The sequence below is a fragment of the Rhinolophus sinicus genome, chromosome 14, assembly GCF_057876585.1.
Source record: "Rhinolophus sinicus isolate RSI-liver-muscle chromosome 14, RSI-T2T, whole genome shotgun sequence".
Classification (NCBI taxonomy): domain Eukaryota; kingdom Metazoa; phylum Chordata; class Mammalia; order Chiroptera; family Rhinolophidae; genus Rhinolophus; species Rhinolophus sinicus.
In genome coordinates, this window is record NC_142514.1 from 146,896,634 (window position 1) to 146,921,204 (window position 24,571).

Genomic DNA, 24,571 nt, shown 5'->3' on the forward strand with positions numbered 1-24,571 from the left:
TGTAATGTTTCCATTGTCAGATATTGATAATAAATAAGACTAATTATGGTCTTACTCTTGACACTTATTGTCGAACCAATAACACACTAATATAATTTTTACAGCCTTGTTTTAGTATTTGACATTGGTATTTGGTTTTTGGAGCAAGATAGATTCAAGGTGTTTCACTTAATACCCAAATGAGTCTGGGTAAGTCTTTCAGCCTCATCTATAAAATGGGAATGTTAATAGAACTGCCATATGATCCAGCTATCCCTCTTCTGGGTATCTACCTGAAAAATTGAGAAAAACTTACTTGTAAAGATATATGTACCCTTATGTTCATCGAAGCATTATTCACAGTAGCCAAGACATGGAAACAACCTATATTTCCTTCGATTGAAGACTGGATGAAGAAAATATGGCACATACACAGTGGAATACTACTGAGCCGTAAGAACGGATGAAATACTGCCATTTGTGACAACATGGATGGATCTTGAGAGTATCATACTAAGCGAAATAAGTCAGGCAGAAAAGGACAAGAACCATATGATCTCACTCATATGTGGGATATAAAACAAAAAGCGACAAATGAGCAAACAAACCAAACAAGCAAACTTATAAACAGAGACAATAGTATGAAGATTACTGGAGGGGAAGGAAGGCGGGAAGTATACGAAGGGTAAAGGGGGTCAAACATATGGTGACGAATGGAGACTAGACTATGGGTAGTGAGCACACAATGCAGTATACAATGATGTATTACAGAATTATATAGAAACTTATATAATGTTATTAACCAATGTCACCCCAATAAACTTAATTTAAAAACATCTGTATTACACAAAAGAATAAAAAATAATGGCAATGTTAAAACATACTGTGTTATTCCTGTGAGATGAAAATAAACTACATGTGAATTAAATAAAATGGAATAAAGTAAAGTGTAAAATAGCATAGTGCCTGGAACATGATAAACCTTCAATGTATGATAAGCACTAAAATCTTGTTTCCTACCCATAAGCTTTTTACCTGGATTGTCCTTTTTTCTTTCCCTTAGTCAGTCTTAGCTGTTGCATTTTAAATGTCCACTAAGTCCTTTAAACTTAGTAAGACTTTTCTAGCTACCCAGTCTTCAATTATTAACTCTTTCACTGAACTGGTTCTAGCATATGGTTTTGGTTTTGCCTCCCAAGCTATATTTTAAGCAAATTGAGATAAAGAAGCATATCTTATGCCTGCAATGTGCAATGTAGCTCCCTTTTTATTCCTCATCTTATTTCCCCAAAGTACCCCCATTCGTTGACCCCTTCCTTGACATTTTGTTTGCTGACATACTGAATGTCTTTATTGCAAATTGCATCATTATCATTGGTTCATAAACACTTTTAAAAACATCAAAAGACTTTAAAATGATAGAATAAAAAAATTATGTAAGTCTGTCAATTTTTTAAAATAAAGCACAAAAAACAATCTCACATCTATCATAATTTACTGATTACTTTTTTTAAATTTACAATCATATTGCCTAGTTGAATAATTTGGGGACTATATTATCAAAAGTTTTATGCCACAGTTTTGCTTGTGATTTTTGACAGTGTACTGTATCTTGAAGAGTCAGTGTACTGTATCTTTAACAGTCAACGCAACATTGTAAAAGTTGTACAATTATACTTTCAATGGTGTTATGTCCCTAAGTTCCTCCTCTTTAGACTTCCAAATAATGTGTCATAATATATTTGGGATGAAGTAATACACACCAGACAAGAATTACAAGGTCTATCTTTGAATTGATGATGTGATCCAAAAATAAAAGAAAAACACATTATTTAAAAACAACATATTAACTGTTCACACTGAAAAAGGGAACATTAGTGATAACCTAAAAAGGAATATCATCTGCATTTTTGTTTTTGTTTTCAAGTTCTCCGTCCTTGTTAGTACCATTTTTTGGACCAATTTAAAAAATCGTTAACTTTCTGTTCTAAGCACAGACTGAGCACAGAACAGCCACCATACAATTCTGGCTAGTACCTACTACCTAAGCACAAATATGTAGGAGCCCAAAGTTTTATAACTCTTTTATATTTTCAGAATTTGGGCAACACTCATAAGAAGTAAACTCTAACCTTCTATAAATTGATTGTAAAAACTAAATAAATTATATTTTTTGGTCAACTTAAAATAGCAAATGGGAAAATATCTGAGCTAAAAACAGTAATTTTTTTATACATGATTCCAAACACACAAGAACCCAGATCTTGGTTTCTAATATTATTCTGTACTCAAATGTGCCAGGGTTCCTTGGAGAAATGACTGATTTCAAGGGTGAGGAAAGGAAAGAATAAGATGAGCCTGGATCAGTTGGTATGAAAGAAAGTAAAAAAAAACCTTTTTAAAAAATTATGGGGCCATGTCAAAAGAATATAGGAACAAATCTGAAGGGGTGCCCACTGGTCAAATCTAGGATAATTTGGGCAGTAAAACAAGGAAAACTATTAATTATACACTACTAAAGAAAAAAGGAACTGGAACACGAGTCTTATCTCAGATAGACAAGATGGGAATGCTCTTTGCTTGTAATGAAGTGTCAACTGCTGACTGGTAATGATAAGGGCATATGGAGTTGGAAAATCATCATTTTGCAACCATCAAAATAAAATTTGGCACAAGAAAGAATCATCACTAAATGATATACCTAAGAAGGGGTATGATCAATGAGTATAGAATATTTGCATAGTCTAAGAGTGTTTTCTTAAAGTGTCTTGCTTATTAGTTGCAAGCAAACAATTAGCAACTATACAATGGAGATATGTGACAATCACTTGATCAGCTACACAAAATTAACATCATCAATGGAAGGCAGGTAAATATTGTGTACTTCCAGATGTGATCCTTAGAAGAGCACCCTTAGAAGAAACACACTTAGTGTCCCAAATGTTGGTAGTACTCCAACTGTTGATGCATAACTTGAATGTAAAGATGAATAACACCGGAAAAACACAAAATAATAAGCATTCTACTAAAAAAGGGCATGAAGACTTGCCTATTCAAAAATATCAATGTCATAAGACAAAGGAAGGCTGAGCAACTATTCCAGATGAAAAGAGAGAAAAGAGAAATGATACTAAACGCAATATGTGGTTTTAAACTGCATGGTGACTGGGGGGACCAAAAAAGGGCTATAAAGGACATGATTAAGTCAAATGACAAAACTGAAATACAGGTGGTAGACTAAAGTATAATATTGATGTTAAATTTCCTAAGATTGATAGCCATAGTATGTCTATGTAAAAGATCGTACTTATTCCTACGAAACATACTAAAGACTTCTCAGCAAAGAGAAATGACACAAGAAAATTTACCTCAAATGGTTCAGAAAAAAATTTATATTGATGTGTAAGGAGAAAGAGGTAGTGAAAGATGGAGGGAGAGATCTATTAAAAATAATAAAGAGTACAATTTATAATAAAGAAATGGAGCAAACTATTAAAAATAGGTGAATATGGGTTAAGGATATATAGACATCTGTAATATTCTTGCAACTTTTCTGTAAGTTTAAAATTATTTCCAAATAAAAAGTTTGAAAAATATCCAAGAACTCCTAGAACCTCTTTACACCTGCTATATTCTTTTTTTCTTTATTAAAGTATAATTGATGAAATTATAAGATATTTAAAGTGGTGATTTGATATACAGATACATTGTAAAAGGATTCCCCCCTTATCTAGTTAATTAACACATCCATCACTTCACATTTTTATCTTTTTTTATAAGAATATTCATGATATATTCTCTTAGTAAATTTCAATTATACAGTATAGTATTACCAACTATAGTCACCATGTTTTACAATAGATCCTCAGACCGTATTCATCTTATAGCTGAAACTTTGTACCCTTTACCAATCTCTCCCTATTTCCCCAACCCCACACACCCTTACGACCACCATTCTACTCTCTATTTCTAAGAATTTGACATTTTTTCCCCCTTAAGATTCTACATATAAATGATGCCATACATTATTTGTCTTTCTTTGTCTGGCTTATTTCATTAACATAATGCCCTTAAGGTTCATCTATGTTGTCACAAACAGCAAGATTTCCTTCTTTCTCATAGCTGTGTGTGTGTGTGTGTGTGTGTGTGTGTGTGTGTGTGTGCGCGCGCGCGCGTCCATCAGTCTGTCTCACATCGTTATCCATTTAACTGTTGATGACACTTACATTGTTTTCATCTCTTGGCTATTGTGAATAATACTACAATGAACATGGGAGTACAGGTATCTCTTTGATATCCTGTTCTCATTTCCTTTGGTTATATACTCGAAGTGAGATTGCTGAATCTTACAGCAGTCTATTTGAAAATCTATTGAGGAACCTCCGTACTGTCTTCCATAGTGGTTGCACCAATTTAGTTTTCACCAAGAGTGTACAAGGGCTCACTTTTCTCCACAGCCTTGCCAATACCTACCTCTTATCTTTTGATGATAGCAATTCTATCAGGTATTAGGTGATATCTCATTGTGGTTTTGATTTGCATTTCCCTAATGACTAATGATGTTGAGCATCTTTCCATATACCTGTTTGCAATTTGTATGTTTTCTTTGGAAAAATGTCTATTCAAGGCCCATTTTTCACTTGGATTGGTTTTTTTGCTATTAAATTATATGAGTTCTTTATGTATTTTAGATATCAACACCTTATCAGATATATGACTTGCAAATATTTTCTCCCATTCTATAGTTTGCCTTTTGATTTTGCTTATAGTTTCCTTTGCTGTTCAAAGCTTTTACGTTTCATTTAATCCCACTTATTTTTTATTTTATTGCCATTGCTTTTGGGGTCAAATGTAAAAAATCAACACTAAGACCTTCATCGAGGAGCTTACCCCCTAAGTTTTCTTTTAGCAGTTATTTGGTTTCATGTCTTATATTCAAGTTTTTAACTCACTTTGATTTATTGTTGTGTATGTCTGAGAATGGAGATCCCTAATTTAATTATTTTGCAACTGGATGTCCAGTTTTCCTAACACTACTTATTGAATAGACTATCCTTTCATCCTTCTATATTCTTGGTACCTTTGTTACAAATTAATTGACTAAGCATGGGTTTATTTCAGCGCTCTATATTCTGTTCCACTGATTTATGTGTCACTTTTATGCCAATATCATACTGTTTTGATTACCATAGTTTTATAACATACATTAAAATCAGGAAGTGTGAAGACTGCAACTTATCGTTCTTTCTCAAGATTTCTTTGTCTATTTGGGGTCTCTTGTGGTTCCATATGAACTTTATGATTCTTTGTTCTATTTCTATGCCATTGGAATTTTGATAGGGATTGCACTGAATCTGTACATTGCTATAGGTAGTATGAACATTTTAACAGTATGAATTCTCATTTATTAGCATGGAATAGCTTTCTATTTATTAATGGTCATCAGAGACATTGGTCTGTATTTAGTTTTCTTGTGGCATCCTTGCCTGGTTTCGATAGCAGGCCTTATAAAATGAGTTGGGAAGTGTTCTCTCTTCTTCTATTTTATGGAAGAGTTGAAAAGGATTGGTATTAGTTCTTCTTTAAATGTATGGTAGAACTAACTGGTAAAGTCATATGGTCCTGGAGTTTTCTTTGGTGGATTCTGATTACTGATTCAATATTTTTACTACAAATTGATCTGCTCATATTTTGTATTTTCTCATGATTCAGTCTTGTTAGGCTATGTTTCTAGGAATTTATTCATTTCTTCTAGGTCGTCCAATTTGTTGGCATGTAATTATTCATAATAGTCTCTTATGATCCTCTGTGTTTGTGTGGTATCAGTTCTAATGTTTTCTCTTTCATCTCCAATTTTATTTGAGTGCTTGCTCTTTCTTCTTGGTAAGCATAGCTAAAGGTTTGTCATTTTGTTTACGTCTTCAAAAAACAGCTTGATAGTTTCATTGATCTTTCATTTTTACTCTCCATTTCATTAATTTTTGCTGATCTGTGTTATTTCCTTCCTTCTACCTACTTTGGGCTTTGTTCTACTTTTACTAGTTCTTTAAGGTGTAAACTTAAACTGCTTATCTAAAATCTTTCTTTTTTATTATCACTAGGTGTTCATAAGTGTTTATCACTACAACTTTTCCCCTTTATCTGCTTTTGCTTCATCACATAAATTTTGGCAGATGTATTCTCATTTTCGTTTGTTGCAAGATATTTTTTTACTTCTATTTTGGTTTATTTTTTTTGACCCACTGATTATTCAGGAGCATGCTGTTTAACCTCCAAATGCTTATGAATTTTCTAGTTTTTTTTCCTGTAATTCACTCCTAATTTCATACTTTTGTGATGGGAAAATATGCTTGCTATTATTTCAGTCTTCTTAAATTTATAAAGCTGTTTTGTGGCCTAATATATGATCTATCCTGGAGAATGTTCCAAATGTGCTTGAGGAGAATGTGTATTCTACTCCTGTTAGATGGAAGATTCTATATATGTCTGTTAGATCCATCTGATATAAAGTGTTGTTCAAGAACCATTTTCCTTATTGATTTTCCGTCTCTATTATCTAGCCATTGTTGAACGTGGGGTACTGAAGTCCTTGGCTATTATTGTACTTCTGTCAATTTTTCCTTTCACATCTGTTAATATTTGATTTATATATTTAGGTGCTCCAGTGATTGATGAATAAATATTTACAATTGTTATATTCTCTTGATGAATTGACTACTTTGTTATTAAATAATGACTTTCTTTGTCTTTCATAATGGTTCTTGGCTTAAAGTCTATTTTGTCTGATGTAAGTGTAGCTACCACAGCTTTCTTCTGATTTCCAAAGAGATAGGATATCTTTTTGTATCCCTTCACTTTCAGTTTATGAGGTCAGACAATTAAGTTCATAGACTCATCCTACAAAAACTGCTACATACCTCATTGCTGAATATCACTATAGTCACCTTCGAAGTACTCCCCTTGGAAAACTATGCGCCAATGCCAGCGCCTAGTCCACCCTTCAGAGCAATTTTGGAACTCTTTTTCTGGAATGGCCATCAGAGCTGTCGTCGTATTACTCTTGATGTCTTGAATGTCATCAAAATGTCTTCCTCTCAATATTTCCTTTATCTTTGGGTAAAGAAAGAAGTCACTGGGGTCCAGATCAGGTGACTAGGGAGGGTATTCCAAAACAGTTATTTGTTTACTGGCTAAAAACTTCCTCACAGATAGTGCCATGTGAGCTGGTGCATTGTCGTGATGCAAGAGCCATGAATTGTTGGTGAAAAGTTCAGGTCGTCTAACATTTTCACGCAGCCTTTTCAGCACTTCCAAATAGTAAACTTGGTTAACTGTTTGTCCAGTTGGTACAAACTCATAATGAATAATCCCTCTGATACCAAAAAAGGTTAGCAACATTGTTGCAACAAGTTCGTGAACTTACTTGTCAGACCTCGTATGTGTGTCTTCAAAGCTGAAATGAGTCTCTGGTAGGTAGCATATAGTTGGATCCTGTTTTTTCATCCATTCAGCCATTCTATGTGTTTGGATTGGAAAATTTATTCCATTTACATTTAAAGTAATTATTGACGGGTATGTACTTACTACTGTCATTTTGTTCATTGTTTCCTGGCTGTTTTTTAATTCTTTTGTTCCTTTCTTCCTTTCTTGCCTTTGCGATTTGATGATTTTATGGAGTGGTATGCTTAAATTCCTTTTTCATTATCTGTTGCTTTGTGGTTATCATGAGGTTGGTATAAAACAACTCATATTTATAACAGCCTATTTTAATTGATTACAACTTAACTTTGAACATATTCTAAAGCTCTACATCCCCCCATTTTGTTTTGATGTCACAGCTCATATCTTTTTATCTTGTGTACCCATTAACATATTATAATTATACTTCTATTACTATTTTTGTTTTTAAATCTTCATACTAGCTTTATAAGTGACTAACGCCCATTACAGCATTAGATTTTTCTGAATTTTACATATATTTACCTTTACAACTAAGATTCATACTTTCATATGTTTTCCTGCTATTAATTAGCACCATTTTGTTTCAGTTTAAAGAAGTCCCTTTATCGTTTCTTGTAAGGCAAGTATACTTGGTGATGAATTCCTTTAGCTTCTGCTCATCTGGAAAACTATCTCTCATTCTGAAGGAAAACTTTCTGGATGGAGTATTCTTGGTTGTCAGTTTTTGTCTTTCAGCATTTTGATTATATCTTCCCACTCCTTTCTGGTCAGCAAAATTTCTCCTAAAAAATCTGTTCAATGTCTAATGGGAGTTCCCTTTTACAAACAAGTTGTTTGCCTCTCACTGCTTTTAAATTCTCTCCCTTTTATAAACTTTTAAAAATTATAATATATCTTAGTCTTGGTCTCTTTAGGTTCATCTTGTTTGGAATTCACTGGGTTTCCTGGATCTGGATGTTTGTTTTCTTCACCAGGTTAGGGAAGTTTTCAGCTATTATTTCTACAAATAAATTTTTGCCTTCCTCTTCCTCCTCTTCCCCCTCCCCCTCCTCCTCTCCCCCCTGGAAGCCCTACAAGCCCCACTTCCTCCTGGAAGCCCTACAATGCAAATGTTGGTCTGTTTGATGTTGTCCCATAAGACCTTTAAGCTATCTTCACTCTTTTTCATATCTTTTTTCTTTTTGCTATTTTGATTAGGTGATTTCCCCTGCCCTGTCCTTGAGTTAACTGATCCTTTCTTCTACTTCATTGAGTCTGCTGTGCCCTCTATTGTATTTTTCAGTTTAATTTTTTATACTTCAGTTCTGTGACTTCTATTTGGTACTTTCTTGTATTTTCTATTTCTTTGCTGAAATTCTCAATTTGTTCATTCATTCTTCTTCTGAGCTCAGTGAGCATCTTTATGATCATTATTTTGTATTTTTAATCAGGTAAATAACTTATTTCCATTTCATGAAGGTCTTTTTCTGAGGTTTTATCTTATTCTTTCATTTAGGAAATATTCCTTTGTTTCTTCCTTTACTTGGACTCTCTATGTTGGTTCCTATCCATCATATAAAACAACGACCTCTCCTAGTCGTCAAGGAATGGCCTCTTATAGGAGATAAACTGTATCACTCAACCTTCTCCTAGCTCATGGCTGGCTCTCAAAACTTTGTGATTGTCCAAGCATCCTACTTTATCCTTAGTGCTCTCTGTTGTTGAGGGTGTTCCAAGACTTGTCAGTGTAGTAAAGGCAAGGATTTCAGTCAGCACCTAGACTGAGGATGATTGGAAGTCAGACCCTCAGGCAGCAGCTTTTAATGTATGCAAATATGCCTCTTTCAGTAAAATACTTGGAATTGGGTGTTTCTGTTCTGTCTGCTCCTTCTGCGCTGAACCCTTGGGGCAGGCGGGGGGGGCAACAGATATACCCAGTTAAAAACTTTATTTGCTACAGTCCTGTGGGACCAGGGAGCTCCAGGCCCACTGGCTACCAGAACCAGGGTATTTAAAGGGTGTGTCCCTTGGATGGCAGTGGAAAATCTAGGTACCCAGACGTGTGCACAAGCTTTTTCCAAAGAGAAACCAGTGAACTGGAGTGAGCCAGAGAGAGAACAAGAAGACAGCACCTGCCAGCCTCTTTCGTCTCCAAGCAGAATCAGAATCAACCCCTAGATATGAATTTAATTAGAAACTTGAACTTCAGGCAGGTTTTAAAATATGCAAACAGGACTCCTTCAGAAAATGACTGGGAGATGGGCATTTCTCTCTGTTCCCACCATGCTGAGCCCTGGGGGGACAGCCACTGCAAATCTTTGCAAAACTGTTACAAATCCTTTGTTTGCTACAGTCTGTTAGGTCTCATAAACACAATTCTCATTGGCTTTGAGAGGTAGGTGTTTAGGGGAGACATTCCTCAGGTGAAAGTCTTAACAGTTGGGGGTAGATTATTGGGTCTGAACTTGTCATGCCTCAGGGAAAAGCTGGAAATTGTCTAAGTTCCTTTCTGAATGCCTGTCACTGTGCCAGGGGTGGGGTTTATGGTGAGAGTTTGTCTCAGCCTTTCCTATACATTTCAGTGTGGGTATTTTCTCATTTGCCCGATATATAAGAGTTGCTCAAGTATTTCTGGATTATTTTCAGAAATAAAATTTCTGAAAAATGGGAATTGCTCCCTGTGTAGCTTTAGATTCGGTGTGTCCATGAAAGGAAGTGTTTCAGGATCTTCCTGTGTCACCATATTGACTGGAACCCCCCCCCCCCCCCCAAACACACACATTGCTCCTGTATTACTTTTCTGCCAGTTTACTTGGGGGGGAAAGGAGATGGTAGTGAAGGAGAGAGTAGGGAGAACCTAAATAATCACAGTTAGTTTCACTAGACAATTCTAAGGAGTTGTGAAGAGGTACTCTCAAGAATATGGAAATAAAGGAAAATGCTGCATTCTCAGCACTGACTTAAATTCTAAAGATCAACATAGATAGAAATGAAAGGTCACCTGAAAGAGACAGATAAGCTTTTGACCAGAGAAGACTCTTGATCTTCTCTGACTGAATTGATCATTATAGGAATTTGGTCAGCTATTTGTTGGCAACATCCACCAAAACACTGTTTAAAATGGAGATGACTATAGACATAGACTTTTCTATTCACTGACAACATAATCCCTAATTTCAAATATAAAAAATGGGCTATATTAGTCTGACAGGTGTTAAATATTTGACATTAGACATTCCTTAGTTTGATTCCATAATCAAAATGCTTCTGATTTTGATATGGCTTCTCATAAATATCTGACAAGAAGAGAATGTACTGATAATCTAGATAATGCATATTTTACTTTACTTAACCTTTCACTTATCACTGTAAATTAATAAACGAGCATGCTGGTTTTAATACATCAGTCTAATGAACTTAGATAATATGAGTCTGCATCATGAAAGGTGATTTGTCTCCTGTATCCTGAAAATCAGATTTCTGCATCTAGAAAATTCAGATCTTGGAATTTAATTAAAGCAACCAAAACAAATGCTCCTTTGTGACGCTGTTTCAGAAAGCAAGCCAATCCCTTTCCCTAGTGGTGATACTCATTCATCTGTATGTAGCGGAAAGTACAGCAAATAATGCAAATTGGCTCACTCACTATCCTCCAAACTCTTTTATAGTTTCTTTCTTGGACGACCGAGCTTTGAAAGCGAAACAAACAAATAACAACAACGAAAAAGCTATGTCTTATTCCCTTACAGGGGAGTGGAATTTTCAATGTAATCTGACTCTCTTAAGGAAACAACCCATATGAGACCTAAAGCAGAAATCATCAATTTGAGAATGTGGCTCCACATGAGAGACTAGATTTTTTATGGCACCTATTTTGAAGATTATATTGTCTGGTATTCAACATCATAAGTGCTAAGTGGTAAAAGGTGGGGAAAGTATGGTTTCTACTACAGCAGCTCCAAACTAGGCAGTTCCTAGTAATGCCCAGAAATTACATAGTACTTACCCACCATCCATGAAATTATATAAAGTACCCAATACATTTTCATAAATTTTTTTGCATAAATTAGAGAAAGTAGATCCAGTTGTCTGAAACTAGGAACCCCAACTAATACTCTAAAAGACTCGGTATTTTTAACATCTTTAGTTATAGCCTATGAATTTCAGTTCCATTATCTTGATACTACCACTACTAATAGTATTGTGTTAGCATTTACTTGAGTGCTTCAAAAATAATATCAAGAATTGTGATAAGTGATCTATAAACATTTTTATTAAATACTCTATGTTCTCTGAAAGATCCCCTCGGGAAAAGACTGATAGAAAATTACAGGTTCATCATAAAAGGATACAAATCTTCTGAAACCAATTCATAGATATGCTATTCTTAGAAGAATTCAGATTATAATCAATATTTTAAAAGAGAACAATTAAACTTGGAAGCAACTTTTTGTTTTTGCTCTCATTAACAATATAATAACTCAGTATTTTTAAAGTAGCCCATAGAACTCAAGCTGGCAGTTCTATCAAAAACAAATATGGCATAAAAAGATTCCTAAATGCTGTCCCTTTAGCTATATTTGGCTAGAAAAGTTGTTGTACCTGAAGATTGATCTCTGCTTCATAGAAGGTTAGGCATGAGCAGTAATGTCGATCCGAGTCAATATCTGTTAGGACCACCACAAAAAACGTCGGCTGCTTCCTCTCTCTGGACAGCTGCCATCCGCTGGGCTGACAAAACTAAACGGGATAGGGAAAAAAAGTGTCACATTTTAAAAGTATAATGAAAATTTATTTTTACAAATCTGAGAAATGGTAAATGTCCCGCTATTTAAAAAATTTCCACCTGATGTAATATGTTACTTCAGCCAATATAAAAAATGAGTCATGTACAGATTCATAATGTAGAACACCTTCACTAATATGCATATACATTTTATAAGAATAGCCTAGATTTTCCATAGATCCACTCATTCTGAGACAGGTTGGTATACATAGGAACACAGCACCAAAATGAGAGACTTCCCCCATTAGGACAAATCATAAAGTAAGTTAAAGTGGTAAGTCTCTACCACTGATGGAAAACAGAATTATTTTTAAAATTTCTCCATAAATCTATGAGTCTTCAATTCAGTACAATGAAAAAGATATCTTGTTCAAGACAGACCACATTCTAGGCTATAAAATACACTTTAGCATATTTAAAAGAATAGAAATCATACAATGTGTGTTCTTAGAACACAGAATTAAATAAGAAATCAGTAACAAAAAGATAGCTAGAAAATCCCAAAATACTTGGAGACTAAATAACACATTTCTAAATAAAATGTGGGTAAAGGCGAAATCTCAAAAGAAATTTTAAAATATTTTGAAATGAAAATAAAAATACAACTTATCAACATGTATGGGCTTCAGCAAAAGCAGTACTTAGAGGGAAATTTATAGCATTGAATGCATATATTAGAAAAGAAGAATGATCTGAAATCAATAATCTAAGATTCTATACCTTAGGAAACTATAAAAACAAGAGCAAATTAAATCCAAAGTAAGTAGAAATAAACATTTTTTAAATTAGAGCAGAAATGAATAAAATTGGCAAGAGAAATGCAATAAAGAAAAATCAACAAAACCTATAGCTGGTTCTTTGAAAAGATCATTAAAATCAACCAGCCTCTAGCCAGGCTAAATAAGAAAAAAAGAGAGTGGATACTAATTACTACTATCAAAAATGATCCCATGGATGTTAAAAAATAATAAAGGAATATTATGCAAAACTCCATGCCCACAAATTTGATAACCTAGGTGAAATGGACAAACTCCTTGAAAGACACAATCTGTTAAAACTCACAAGAAATAGACAATCTGAATAAATCTGTATCTATTAAAGAAATTGAATCAATAATTAATAACCTTCCAAAACAGAAAGTATCTGGCCAAACAGATTCACTAGTGAATTCTACCAAATATTTAAGGAAGAAATTAAACTATTCTCTACAATCTTTTCCAGAAGATAGAAGCAAGGGAAATATGTTCTGACTCATTCTATGAAACCAGCATTACCCTAAATGCCATAACCAGAAAAATAATTACAAGAAAACTACAGGCCAATAGCTCTCATGAACACAGATGCAAAAATCCTCAACAAAATGTTTGCACATCAAATCCAACAATATGTGAAAAAAATTATACACTACAACCAGTAGGATTTATTCTAGGTATGCAAGGTTGGTTCAAAATTTGAAAATCAACCAATCACATCAAGAAGCTAAACCAAAATATCACATGATCATATCAATAGATGCAAAAGAAGCATTTAAAAAAATTCCATTCATGACAAAAACTCTCAGCACACTAAGAATAGAGGGCAAGTTCCTTAACCTGATAGAAAACATTTACAAAACAAATCTAGTTAACATCATACTTAACAGCAAGAAACTGGAAGCTTTCTTGCTAAGATTAGGAACAAGGCAAGGATGTCCTCTCTCACATCTTTTCAAAATCGTACTGGAAGTCCTAGCAAATACAATTAGACCAAAAAGAGGGGGAAAAAGGAAAAAAAATTTAAATGTACATATTGGGAAGAAAGAAATATAACTAACTATCTTTGTTCCCAAATAACGTGATTGTGTAGAACATCTGAAAGGATCAACAAAAAGCAATAGACCTAGAAATAATAAGCAATTATAGCAAGGTTCCAGGACACAAGATAATAAAAGTCAATTGCTTTCCTATACACCAATAATGAACAAGTATTATCTGGAATTACAAATACAATAGCATTTACATTAGTATCCCTCACACGAAATGAAATACATTAGCACCCCCCAAAAATGAAATACAAGTCTAACAAAATACACAAAAAGTTCTATATGAGGGAAACTATATAACTGGTGAAAGAAATAGAAGAATAACTAAATAGATAGATTCCATGTTCATAGATAGGAGGACTCAATATTGTCATGTGTCAGTTCTTCCCACCTTGATCTATAGATTCAGTGCAATCTCAAATCAAAATCCCAGGAAATTATTTTGTGGATATTGACAAATTGATTTTTAAGCTTATATAGCGAGGCAAAAGAACCAGCACGGCTACAGTAATTAAGACTGCGTGGTATTGGTGAAAGAAGAGACAAATTAATCAATCACACAGAATAGAGCCCAAAAATAGACCAGACAAATATAGTTAACCAAACTTTGACGAAGGAACAAAGACAACACAGTGGAGAAAAGGTAGTCTTTTCAACAAATGGTGTTGGACCAACTAGATATTTACATACAAGAAAATAAATCTAGATGCAGACCTTACACCCTTCACAAAAATTAATTCAAAGTGAATCATACACCTAAATGTAAAACACAAAACTATAAAACTCCTAGAAGATAACATAGGAGGAAATCTAGATGACCCTGGGTTTGAATGACTTTTTCACATATGACACCAAAAGTATGAACCATGAAATAAATAATTGATAAGTCAGACTTTGTTAAAATTACAAACTTCTGCTCTGTGAAAAACACTGTCAATAAAATGAGAACACAAGCCAAAGACTAGGAGAAAGTATTTGCAAAGACAAATCTGATAATGTACTGTCATCCAAAATATACAAGGAATTCTTAAATCTCAATAAGAAAATGAACAACCCAATTTAAAAAAGAATAAAGGACCTGAACTGACAACCCACCAAAGAAGATACGCAGAAGGCAAATAAGCACATGAAAAGATGTTCAACATCATATCACTGGGGAATTGCAAATAAAAACGAGATACCACTACACACCTATTAGAATGGCCAAAATCCAAATGCTGACAATTCTAAAATGCTGGCAAGAATGTGAAGTAACAGGAGCTTTCAATCATTGTTGGTGAAAATGCAAAATGATACAGACACTATGGAAGAGTGAGGCAGTTTCTTTAAAAACTAAACATACTCTTAGCACATGATCCAGCAATTGTGCTTCTCAGTATTTACCCAAGGGAGCTGAAAACACACATTCACACAAAAACCTGTACATAAATATTTATAGCAGCTTTATTTATAATTGCCAAAACTTGGAGGCAACCAAGATGTCTTTCAGTAAGTGAATGGACAAATAATCTGGCACATCTACACAATGGAATATTATTCGGCATTTAAAAGAAATGAGCTATCAAGCAATAAAAAGGCATGGAGAAATCTTAAATGTATATTACTAAGTGAAATACACCAATCCAAAAGGGTTAAATATGGTATGATTCCAACTATATGACAATTTGGAAAATGCAAAACTATGAAGACAGTAAAGAGTTATAGTGGTTGCCTGTGGTTGAGGGTGTGATAGAGACATGAATAGACAGAACACAGGATTTTTAGGGCAGTGAAGCTATCCTATATGATACTATAACTGGATACAAATTATCATTCATTTGTCAAAACCTATAGAATGTAAAACACCAAGAGTGAATTCTAATGTAAATTAGAGACTTAGGGTGATAATGATGTGTTAATCAATGTAGGTTTATCCATTGATTGTAACAAAAATACCTTTGTGGTGGGGAATATTAGTAATATGGGAAACTATGTTTTGGAAGTAGGAAGTACATGGGAACACCTTGTACTTTCTGCTCAATTTAGCTGAGACTCTAAAACTGTTCTAAAAAGTAAAATCTTTTTTACAGATCTGAAGAAAAAGAAGTATCTTGATTAGCAATATTGTTCAAGAGCTAAAACAGAAATAGAAATGAGTTCACCAATACAGCAGCTCTCTGTGCCAGATGACTCTGTTACTGTGCTTAATAACTGCAATTTTGAGCAATTTATTTAATCTCTCATTGCCTCAGTTTCCTCATCTATAAATGGTAGACTATTAGTACTTACCTGCTACTAATCTTAGAAAGCTTACATAAATTAACACATGCAAAGTGCCTCTCAGAATAACTCCTGGCATATAATTCAGTGAGGTAAATGTTAGTAATTACGATCATTACCCCTTTGGTTCCAGCCACAGTTCCTATCATCATATCTGTAACACTTTCTTTCCCCTTCTTTATCAATTTTTCCAAAACCTGTCCCTCCTTAATTGCTGCACTGACTCAGCATAAAAAGAGGAAAAAAGTAAAATCTGGGTTATTTCCTACATTTGGGGAGAACTTAATCACGTTTGCAACTTCTCTTCAGAATGAAAAATTCTACCAGACCAATAGACTTTAATGTAACAGAGTATGAAAAGTTCACTGATGTGTTTACAGATTCCACACTGTAACTAACCTTTAAGAAATGACTATTTGTTCAATTTTGCTGTGGTATTCAAATAAGAGTTTCCACAATTATCTGAAAAGGTTATTAAAATACTCCTCCTTTTTCCAACTACATATTTGTGAGGCCTGATTTTCTTCATATATTTTAACCAAAAGAAAATATTCCAAGAGCTTGAAAGCCGAAGTAGGTATGAGAATCCAGCTGTCTTTATTAATCCAATATCAATGATATTTACAAAAATATAAAATAATACTACTCTTTACCCGATTTTTTTTGTTTGGGGAAACACAGTTATTTTTCATAAAAATATGCTATTTACTATGCAATTGGTTATTGTTATTTTTAAATGAATAGCTTTAAAATTTCTAATTATAATTTCTAATACATAAATGAATAGATAAAACTACATAAACAAAACTCCTTGAGGATCCTCAATAATTTGTGAAGCCTTTTGTGGGCTTGAAGCCTGCTATTCTAGTGAACTGGGTGTTAACATTGTAACCAGCCTTGGTTTAAGCTACTTGGGTAGCAGAAAAGTATAATCCTTGATAGAACTGGGGAATTTTATCAGATTACAACAAAACCCAGAAGTTTCTTTCAAAATCTTCTCACGCTCTCTCAACAAACTTCTTTACCGGATTAAGTACCTTTTTCTAAATTGAGTTTCAATCAGTTTCAAAATCAGGAAAGAGGTGTCTGAGCTTGGTAATAAAATGATATAATGATTTACAGAGCCTACATCATCAGTTCCACTTGTCAAGAAACAATTCTTCTGATACAAAGTGAATCCATTCTGTAAATTAATAGCAAATAATCTTATTCTCTTAGAGGTTTGTCATTCATTATCATTCGCTGCTCATAGAGCTTGGTAAAGGGTACAAAAAGCTATACACTACAGAATGACATTATTTTCACAAAGTTTGAATGAAATTATATGTTTTCAATAAGGATTAAACTAAATTATTTTGTTAGTTCTAATTCTATAAAACATACTAACTTCTCAAACCAAAGGTACCCATCATTGAGGATAGTTCACAAATAACAAAATAAATTTTATAAGCAAATGGATCTATTACTTAAATAAGCAGATATTTTGCTACTGAAAACTAGAAAAAAAAGCTCTTAATGTGCTCACTTTTCTCAAATGCTTTACACATACACAAAACATAAAAAATAACAGAATAACCAAAAAAATGTCCATAGCATTATTGTGACTAAATTTGAATTTGATCTCTCAAAAGTGAAATATTGTAGAAGGTTCTCTGCATAACATTCTCCCTTAGTGTTTCCCAAGACCTTCATCCACATCTATAAATTTATAGCTCACTGAGACACATTTTATTGTCCAAGTTTTATATAAAAAAATTTAAAGTATCCCTTTTTTAAAAAGCCTGTCAGAAAATTATTTCTTCTAATAGAAAATAATAAACATACAACATCCAGAAGGAGAATATGAGCATTTAGGTTGTAAGACCTCCTTAGTTACTTAAATGGCCTCATTTCCCTGAATTCTGTTAAATTCTGATTAAAAAAAAAAAAAAGTATTAACAATAAAACTTTTGGGAAATTCCAAGGATCATTTTTCAGATTTAATAAGTACTTCTTCAAAACTAAGCTGACTGTGACCACAACTAAGATACTAATGATAGTTCATGGTCAGCCTGGTCAGGTATTTTTTACTAAATTTTTCAAACAGGCTGTCAAGACAGTCAACTAGACACTGGTTACACATGAGTTCTCTTATTTGACATTTAAATTACAGCTATATAAAGAAATTCTTTTATACTATGCACTTAAAAAATCAGGATATACTCCACAGGAAATTTGACACTGTATTCTCAAATGAAAAATATTAATACACATTCAGAAAATAAAAAATAGCTCTCACAACTGAGTCTACACAAATGTTTTATAAAAGAATAAAATTTAACCTTCAGTTAAATGCATACTTTTCAAATTCACTGTATTATAAGAGTAAGTAATAACAGAATATGAGGTATCAGGAGATAGCCCACTATTTAATAAGAAGTACTCCTCAGGTTTGGTCTGAAATATAAAAATGCTAGCTGGTTCAACCATTTCAAATCTTAAACAAAAGTATGCTAAGGAAGTAATAAACTATGAGGGAGTAGATACTACAATTCCTGAACCGGAACTCAAGTCACATTTCTGACAGGAATGTGAGAGACTATTTAGACAGCTGAAAACAAGGTAGTCACTAAGAGATAGTAAGCAGAACGATAAGCATTAAACAAACAGGATAAAATCAGGATTTTGCTCTCCCAAATGCCTTTATTGGCAAACAGAAAAAAAAATGCTATCACAGGTGCGAAAGTGTTTAGAATTGACTATCATAACTGACTGGCCTACATTTGCCCTCCTTTCTCAAATCACTGAGAAAACACATATCTTTAGAGTGATATTATCAATGGACATACCATATAAACTAACAAATAATACTGTTTTCAAATATACATGATGAGTGTATGTGCAACAGTTTATGTTTCTGACTACTCCCTTCTTCTACTTGACCCTCATCATTTCACACAGAACATGCTAAAAAAAATTTTACAACATATCTGGGGACAGTCAATACAGGGATTCCTTTTCAGGATGTTATCTCTTTCTTCAGCTCCAGTTTTTTTTAAGACCTTGGCATAACCTGGAAACAAACGATACTTCAAGTTTGCAACGTTAGAACTGACAGCCATTACTAGACTCCACACATTAATGAATTACAAATACCAACTTTGTTTACTTGCTTGTTTCTTTTGCACAAATGTATGAAGTAGATCATTTGCAAATAGGCCACCTATCTGCAAACAAAAGTGTCAATAATTCCTATTTGTGAAATACTTTACATAAAATTGTATCCTACAAGACTCATTTTACAAATGACTAACCCAATGCTATGAGATGTTTAGGTCATACAGCTAGCATGTAAGAAAGGCAGGGCTAGAATTCAAGTCTCTCTATCTCTAGGAACTGTCTTTTCACTGCTGAAAAATATCTTTATAAATCACCCTATGGGTATTACTTTATGTTAATATAAATTCATGGTAGAAAAATTAGAAATGAAAAAAAAAAACCTAAAGTGTTTGACATGCTAAATTCTTTGACCGGCAACCTTGCAACATTTATCTCTGGATGTGTGTAATACTTAGATAAAAGGGAATATATTATATATATAGTTGAGTCCTGTTTTTCTCCACCTTCTGTAACATGTACGTTTTCCCATGTACTCACTTATATATAAGAAAATTATTTCTAATGACCGAATATTACACCATTATGTAAGTATACATAAGTATCACAACTTAACCAATCCCCTATTGTTGCTCATTTAAGGTGTTTACAGTTTTTTTACTAACAAATGCTGGGATAAGCATGGTATTTTATAAATCTTTCCAGGCATGTCTCATTATTTTCTTAGGGAAGGACTGGTTTTGTAGAGCACAACCAAAATGAGCACAAAAATGTTTAATTACCCTTGAATTCCTTTTAAAGGTTAGGCAACCTCTAAATTATTTTGTTTTGCTGATAGATTTCTTAAAAGGACCGAAAAAAAAAAAAAAAAAAAAAAAAAAAAGAAAACAAAGAACAATATTCTGACCAACAAAGAACTGATTTGTGAAATAAAGTAACAGAAACTTTGGGAGACTGAAATCTGTTGCCAAGCCGGGCCAGGGTAACGTCAGGTGTTTGCTGGCATTACCATACATACACGTTTTTTAAAAGTTCAGAGTAAACTCTGTAGTCATAATAGAAGCCAATTTGAGATTTGGGAAACTCTTCAATGTTTTTCTACCATAAAACAATGGGTATTACATATATGTGTCTAATTTTAGTGGACAGTTTTTGATGAAGTATACTTAAAAAAAGACTACAATCAAAACAATTTGCTTTAAATAACATTAATTTAAATGGCTCATCTACACTACTTTTAGTAGAAATTTACATTCAGTTATTTTATTACTACTACACTTTACATTGTCCTTATCAGTATAAAACTTTTATTATGTGTAAGATGATTGTGTGCCTAGAGAATCCAAGCAAATTGTCTACATACTGTTTGAATTAGTAAGAAGTTAGTTTTGTCTGTAGATATAAGAACATGTCAAAGTCAATACTTTTCTTTGATACCAGCAATAAGTAACTAGGGGGAAAAATGCTATTCATAATATTAACACATTCTCAAAGCCAGAGAATGAGGTAACTTAATGTCCCAAGTTTTTAATATTTTGGTATATCACTCTCATAAAAAGCCCTACATATAAGGCTTTAAATGTAAAATTTCAAGAAGCAAACTCCAAAGAGAAAAATGAACATTTGGAACAGATTCTAATATTCAAGTTTTGAAAAAATACACCTGCACATGATTTACAAATTTAAAACAATTCCAAGAGGAAGAGCACAAAATAAGTTACTAATAATTTCCAGTTAAGTATGGCAGATGAAACAAATGTGCTTACCTCTAAGACCTCCTGAAAACCCTCCAAAATTACAATAAAAAAAAAATACAAACAGCAAAGCAATGTGAAAAGAGGTTAACAGGTTTAAAATGTTAAGATTTTGGAAGCAGAGATCGGTTTACGCTACAAATTCTGGGAAAAGATAAGGAATGGGAGACACCCCGTATGTATGAATGTCACCAAATATGGAAGAAAGATCAAACAAACAAACAAGGAACTCTGTGGCCATAAAGACAATGCATGGAGAAACAGAAAGCTTCTAACACAGGAGAATGAAGACTTCAAAATCATTAAGAAGAGTTTATATATCAAAGACCATTTACAGAACAAGAGATGAAATTTTAAAAAAAAATTAAGTAATAATAAAGGAACTAGAAACCTGTCCCAATAGATGCCTAAAATGGAGAAATGGAAAATGGTAGCGAAATAAGTCAAAAAATTGGATCACTGCAGGAGCTCTAATTCTTAGAACAGGAAATTCAGAAAGAGTACATATAAAAAATTTATAAAAGAAATAACAACACAGCCCTATCCTGCCCAAATAAGCCAAGAATCTTAGGACAGGACTAAATTTCCATATGTCTAGCATAATCAATTAATGTTTTTTAAGACCCATTAATTTTAACATATCATCATAATATTTCAGAAAATGAAAGATAAGGAGAAGATCTTAAAAGTTTCCAGAAAGAAAAAAAATCAATATTTTACAATGGATCAAAAATCAAAATAGCAATAGAAACCTCTTAATATAATTAATCACATTAATAGACATAATCAGAAAAATAATAAAGTCAACTCCAAAATTATAAAATAGTACATAATTCATCACTCCCATTCTTAAATAATATAATGAGTTCCACTATCACTGATATTATTTACTGGACATAGCTGAAGCAATTACACTGGAGAAAGAAATTAAAGACACAAAAATTAGAAGGCAAAATTATTATTTGCCAATAATATGATTATGTAACCTAGAAAACTGAAGTGGATCAACTAAAAAACCGCTATAAACAATAGGAGAATACAACAAGATAATAAAATATAAAATTAATATATATAGATGACTCTCACTTTGGACTCTCACCTTTACCCTGTACACTGAAACACCTTAAAAAGCTGGACAAAATGTATGAAATAATGGTTTGCAAGACGCTGGATATCAGACAATGAAGGACAAAGATCCTTGAAAGGAAGGACACAATGTGTGCTCTACTACTGCCCCCGACTCCTGCCTTGAGAGAGATTAGAGGCCAAGTGGAGAGAGGAGAAACAGAGTCAAAGCTTAGGGGACTCCCTAGATAACGAGACATAGCAAAGGCGCTTTGGAGACCATGGCAGCTAAAGTTGTTAGGACAGAACACAGGATAGCAGGGATCTGCACAGAGAAAGAACGTGGGAGATCTTCAGAGGGTTCCTCTCAGGAATTCAGCAGGGTACTTGATCAGTGTATATGTGTGAGGAAACTAACTGAGGCTGCCCAAAGAGCCACCTGAAAAGATTACAGAAAACAGTGCCCATCATTTAAGCTTGACTGAGAAAAGTGCCTATTCCCACCATCGAAACTAGAAAAATTCATAGTTCATGGGATGCTGAAGAGAGTACACAGAAAGGTCTTGCATCAGTAGTGGGAATAATTAGTCCTAGACTAGATTTTCTCTGAACTCACATAACAAATCATAACAGCAAGATCCAAAGAGATCAAATTGTTTACAAACAACTGCATCTCAGAAGCTCAAGATTTATAGAAATACAAACTATCCACCACACATCAAGATAAAATACATGATGTCAGGCATTCTACTAAAGATTAACAGACATGCAAAGAGATAGGGAATGATAACACATAATGAGAACAAGCAATCAAAACTGATCTAGAATGATAGATGATAGAATGAACAGAAAAAGTAGTGGAAAATGTTACTATAACTGATTCCCATAAGTTGAAAAAGTTAAATAGAGACATGGAACACAGAAAAAAAAGACTCAACTTAAAGCTCTAAAGATAAAAACTACAGTGTACAAGAATTAAAAAAAATATCTGATGGGATGAACAACAGACTAAATATTACAGAAGAAAAGATTAGTAAACTTGAATTCACACCAATAAAAATTATCTAAAATGAAATACAGACAGAAAAAAGAATCCTCCAAAATGAAATTAGCATCAGTGAGCTCTGGGACAACTTCAAGCAAACTAATATATGAGTAATAAGGATTGATGAAGTGAAGAAGAAAAACAGAAAAAAACATTTGAAGAAATAATGGCCAAAAAGATATCAGATGAAAAATATGGATCCCTACAAAACAATAAAGAGCACGAAAAGTGGTACCTACATGGGTAAATACATATAATTTAATATTATTATTTTACTCTGTTTTAAAGATGACTGGCTATATAAACAAAATAACATTGCAGCATGGGGTATGTATAAATGTGAAATTTATGTCAACAATAGCTCAAAAGTTGGGAGGGGAAAATAATAAAAGAGAACAGTAGTCCTGTATGGTTCCTATACTATAGGAAAGGTGGTATAGTATCACTTGAAGGTAGAGTGTGATAAGTTAAATACACCATAAGTTAAAGATGTATAAGACCAAGAGATGACAAAACAGAGCTAAAACTAGTAAGCAAACAGAGGAAATAAAATGGAATAATCAAGAAAAATGCTTGGTTAAATCTAAAAGAAAGCAGAAAATAATGGGGAAGAAAAGGCCAATGAGATGAACAGAAAGCAAACAGCAAAATAATAGACTTAAGCCTAAACATACTAATAATTACATTAAATGGCGAAGATACTGAGATTTGATTAAAAAGCAAGACCCAACTGTATGCTAACTATAAGAAACACTTTAAAAACAAAGATCCAAAGAAGTTAAAAGAAAAAGGATGGAAAACAGATATCCTATGCTTATATTAACCAAAAGAAAGCTGAGTGGCTATGTTAATACAGTATTAATGTAGATTAGAGAACAAAGAATTATAACAGGAACAAATAAGGCATTTTATATTGACAATATGGGCCAATTCATTAAGGGGATATAAAATCCTAAATATTTATGCCCTTATTGAAGACCTGCAAAATACACAAAACATATCTGATAGAAATGAAAGGAAAAAAGACACAAATTTCCTCTATTTAGTCAAAGATATCAAAATCCTTCTCTCAATAAATGATAGAACAAGTAGAACCAAAAAAAAAAAAAAAAAAAGAGTAAGGATGTAGAAGATTTGAACAATAATATCATCCAACTTAACCTAATTGATGTTTATAGAACACTTCACACAACATCAGCAAAATACACATTCTTTTCAAGCACAGTTGGGACATTTACCAAGATAAGAACATATTCTGGGCCATAAAATAAGTTGTAATAAATTTTAAAATATTCAAGTCATGAAAACTGTTCTCATACCACAAAGGAATTAAATTAAAAATCAAA

At 33.2% G+C, this 24,571-nt stretch overlaps 1 protein-coding gene across 2 annotated transcripts in view; it reads right to left on the reverse strand.

Moving 5' to 3' along the window:
• Positions 1 to 24,571, reverse strand: part of SBF2 (SET binding factor 2) — a 391,687-nt gene that overhangs the window by 215,694 nt on the left and 151,422 nt on the right. For both annotated transcript variants that reach the window (XM_019728981.3, XM_019728975.3), the window contains exon 3: positions 12,022 to 12,159. In XM_019728981.3, the coding sequence (XP_019584540.3) occupies positions 12,022 to 12,159 (138 nt within the window). The remainder of the gene's footprint in view (positions 1 to 12,021; positions 12,160 to 24,571) is intronic.